Source organism: Quercus suber, unplaced genomic scaffold (assembly GCF_002906115.3).
Source record: "Quercus suber isolate HL8 unplaced genomic scaffold, Cork oak 2.0 scaffold_920, whole genome shotgun sequence".
Lineage (NCBI taxonomy): Eukaryota > Viridiplantae > Streptophyta > Magnoliopsida > Fagales > Fagaceae > Quercus > Quercus suber.
The window spans coordinates 28,632-33,022 of record NW_027070343.1 but is presented as its reverse complement, the minus strand read 5'-3'; the positions used below and the strand labels follow the sequence as shown (position 1 = coordinate 33,022).

Below are 4,391 nucleotides of genomic sequence, written 5' to 3'. Positions count from 1 at the left end.
ATAGTTAATGGTAACTTTGGACTTGTCAAGAGTTGACAGAAAAGCCCAAGGCCCATTGGAGCTAGTGTCTTATTGGTCCCTTTTGGTCCCACTCCAAGCCACACACTTAAGCCCAATTGGTAAGGCCCGAAAGGCCGACCCAATTAGATAAATTGGTTAGATACAAAGGGAAAAACGTACAGAAACATTTGTGAGAAGAAAACATCATTGAAAAGTGGTGTATGAGAGTGTAAGTCACTTTTTGGTCATCCCTTTGTTACCAATCGAGAGACCACACATCTTGGGCGTTAGTGGAATTGGAGTGAAGATTAAAAGTAGTTCCAAGTGCTTCAATCTTCAGTTTTGAAATTCATCGCTTCAAGGTACACTCTCTTGTTCTCTAATTCTGAAATTTACTTTGTACGTGTTATCAATATCGAATGAAGTAGATCCGTTTTAAAACTTATTTTCCGCTGCATTTATCTTTATATCCTTCAATAGCAAGAAGGCATAAAAAAAATATTTGTTTATTCCCTTCTCTCATTAAAAAAAAGGTTATCTCTCTTTAGTCTTCTCTTCTTCTTCTTCTTCTTCTCTCTCTCTCTCTCTCACACACGGGTGGGTTCATGGTGGTGGGTCAGTGTGGGCTTGTGGGTGGGTCGTTGGGTTCGTGGTGGGTTGCTGGATTTGTGGTGTGGGTGGGTTTGTGCTTGGTTCATGGGTGGTTGTGGTTTGCTAGAATTGGTGGTTGTGGTTTGTTGGAATTATGGTTTTGGGTTGCTGGAATTGCTAAAATCCGTTTGCTGGAATTTTGGGTTGCTGAAATCGGTTTAGTGTTTACTGGAATTGCGGGTTGATTTGCTGGTTTGCTGAAATCAATTTGTTGGAATTGTGGGTTGCTGAAATCAGTTTGCTTGAATTGGTTAGATGTTAGCTCTGGCTTTGCAGGTTCTACCAGCCTAGTGATAGGCTTTTGGGGTTGTGGGTGTGGTGGCAGTGATGGGTTGTATCTTGATTAGCCTATGGTTTGTGTGGCTTGTGATCGTTGATGTGTTTATGGGTTTTGTTGGTTTGTGTGGCTTGTGATTGTTGTGAGAGAAAGAGATGAAGCACAAAAGAAAGAATATAAAAAAAAAAAAAAAGATAAAAAGAGAATATTTAAACGAAATGCTAAAAAATATAGAACCATTGATGTTGGTAGTGTCATAAAATAAGATGTTAAAATAGATAACGTAACTTTTTAAGTTGCTAAAAGATAAAAAATATGGCTCCACCAATGTGGACACTCTAAGAGGAGTTCTCTAAATTCAGTATTCAAACACCTAAAAATGAGAAATGTAACTCAAACACTTGTAAATATAATCTCTGATAGGCCAAGAATGTATTGACCCCTTGTGATATATTAATTGATTAGTTAATAAAGTTTATTAATTAATCAAATTAACATGCAATGTACGTGGCAGCATAAACAAATCACCAAATAACTAAGTATACAGCAGAAAATAAATTGACGCGGTGATTTGTTTACAAATAGGAAAAACCTACATGGCAAAAATCTTACCAGGTGATTTTAAGGTCACCACTCTCAAGAATCCACTATTATCAAAACAAGCGGTTACAAGTAAAGGAATCCAGTGTAACGCCCTAAAATAAAAGTCTATTTAATCTGAATAATCCATAAAAATATTAAATGAAAGAAATCAACAATCTAAAATTTCATCACAAATGTCAGAGCTCTAATCCATCAAAGACAAAACATTCTCAAAATAATTCTCCAGTACAAAGTTTAATGCCATAAAAATCCCAATAAAATTCCTCAATTCCACAAAATAGTCCGTAACTGTAGTCTCCCAATAATCTCTACTCCAACAATCCCTCTAATGTATCTGTAATGGGAATAATAAGAAGGGGGGGGGGGGGGGGGGGGGAGATAACTCAATAAATGAAATTTACTAACATTGAGGTGTGGGAACAAACCTTTCAAATCAATAATTCTTACAATAATTTCATAACTTGTAACTCATCAATATTTATCATCAGTTACTTCATACATATAAAAATATCTTTATATTGTGAGCCATCATAGTATATATATATATATATATATATATATATATATATATATATTATATATATATATATATTAATATCATCACATAAACAATTTTCTAGGCTTTCCTCGTGGTCAACGTTTATGCCCCATTGACAGGGTTGTGCTGTCCCCTTTTTGGGACTGGAACCTCTTTTTCATCCCCTTCTAGGATGGTTCCTTTGGAACCTAAAGGTGCACTCCCTTGCTAAGGAGCTTCCTTTTTGAATCTTCAATAGTATACTCCCTTACTAAGGAGTTATCAAATGTGAATTGTCCATTTTCTGTGACCGTCTCTTGCTAAGGATTAGCTGCAGTATGATTGTCCCTTGTTAAGGACTAAATACAATACAGAGCTTTTAATCACGACTTGCCATAGGTTTTCAAAACATATTCAATATGCTCACAAAATAATCTATTCAAGATGCTCACAAAATAGTTCATTCATAATTCTCAAAAATATAAAAATATATTCACGCATATAAGTTTAAATAAATTCAAGTTGTCCCATAAGTTTTTCATAAAATGAATAGCCAATGTGCACATCAAGATTTATAAAATATCGATTTACATATAGAATATCAACATATTTCTTTGATATAAATAGTTTAATAATCAACGTTGTTTTGGGAAAACCCCTAAAATTAGTAAACACCACTTACCTCTTAGTTGCAAAAATAAAATAAATCAACCTCCCTTGAATCACAACAATTCAGTAAAATTAGAACCTAGCAACACCAAAAAATTGGTTCATCAATACACAATTTCCACTTAAAAATATATTTTCACACTTAAACAGTTTTATCCTAGACAATATTGATATATCCAAAATTCTCCATTTATTCAGCTAACTATCCAATTTACACTAATATTATATATATATATATATATATTCAACCTAGTATTGGAAGCCACGTGATAGCCCTCAAATATCAATCTATGTTGCCTACAATTTTCCCTTAATGCCGCTGAACTAGTTTTAGACAATAATAAAGGTGATGGTCAATCGGTCAACAATTGAGGCTATGTGTGAATGCATATTAACCACAAGCACCTTTGCCCATTAAATAAATCATAGTTTTAGATCCAAGATGGCCATATACTGGATATACATATAAACCACAAAGCAACATTTTCCCTTTCACATGATGAAAAGTCCAAGCCTATTACTCTATTTGGTTCAATTTTAAAGTCCGTGACCCTTTCCTTGACATATTGGCCATTCCTTTATCCAATATAATACAATTATAGGAGCCCTCTATTGACTATTCAAACTTCTTAAATCTAGAGCATGAGAAAATCATACCATGTAGACTCCAATCATCACCAAATGAAGAAAGGCAAAGTTCAATAGTCGCTAAGCAAAAGGAAGCCCATCAGTAAAATACATCGTGTGACTAAGAGGAAAAAAGGCTATGGTTTTATTTTATTTTTTAAAGCTTACCAAACCATATATTTACTTATGCCCCTCACTTGGGCTTCATATTCCATAGTATTCATCTTATTTTAATATCTTAGGCCCAAATCAATTTAATCCATTAAATTGTAGGCCTCCTTTATAATTTACGATAATAATTAATTGGTGCCAAAATTATGGGGTGTTACATGCCACCCCTTAAAAATTTCGTCCTCGAAATTGTACATACCTTCGTTAACGAACAACTTTGGATACTTTGATTTTATCTCATCTTCTCGCTCCCAAGATGCCTCCTCCACTGTGTGATTCTTCAAAAGGACCTTAACCAATGATATGGTCTTGGTGTGTAGCACTTGATCCTTGCGGTCAAGAATTTGAATTGGAACTTCCTTATAAGTCAAGTTGTCTTTGATCTTGAGTGGCTCATAGTTCAAAATATGTGAAGGATCCAAGATGTACTTCCTTAGCATGGAAACATGAAACATATTATGCACCCCTGCAACTGTAGGCAGTAAGGCCAACTCATAGGCAACTTTACCAATGCGTTTTAGGATCTCAAATGGACCAACAAATCTGGGACTCAACTTCCCCTTCTTCCCAAATCTCATTACACCCTTCATTGGGGCAACTTTTAAAAATACCATATCCCCAACCTCAAATTCAACTTTCCTTCTCGAGTTGTCATGATAACTCTTCTATCGACTTTGTGTTGTTTGTAATCTTTTACGAATCAAATTAATCTTCTTAGATGCCATCTGAATGATTTCTGGTCCCAACAATTTTCTCTCACCAACCTCTGCCCAACACAATGGGGACCTGCATTTTCTNTTTTCCTCTCTTAATGTTCCAGAACTTGGAGGGTGTTTGAGCAAAGCTAGATTTTAGTGGAAATAGGCATCAAGTGGG

General features: G+C 35.0%; 1 protein-coding gene across 1 annotated transcript; it reads right to left on the bottom strand.

The window, feature by feature from the left end:
• Positions 1-3,108: 3,108 nt before the first annotated feature.
• LOC136065296 (uncharacterized) lies at positions 3,109-4,105 on the bottom strand. Its single transcript, XM_065768314.1, has 2 exons — positions 3,715-4,105; positions 3,109-3,170 (listed from the first exon to the last, which is right to left on the bottom strand). Exons 1-2 carry the CDS (start codon positions 4,103-4,105, stop codon positions 3,109-3,111), a joined length of 453 nt encoding a protein of 150 aa, XP_065624386.1.
• Positions 4,106-4,391: the final 286 nt, after the last annotated feature.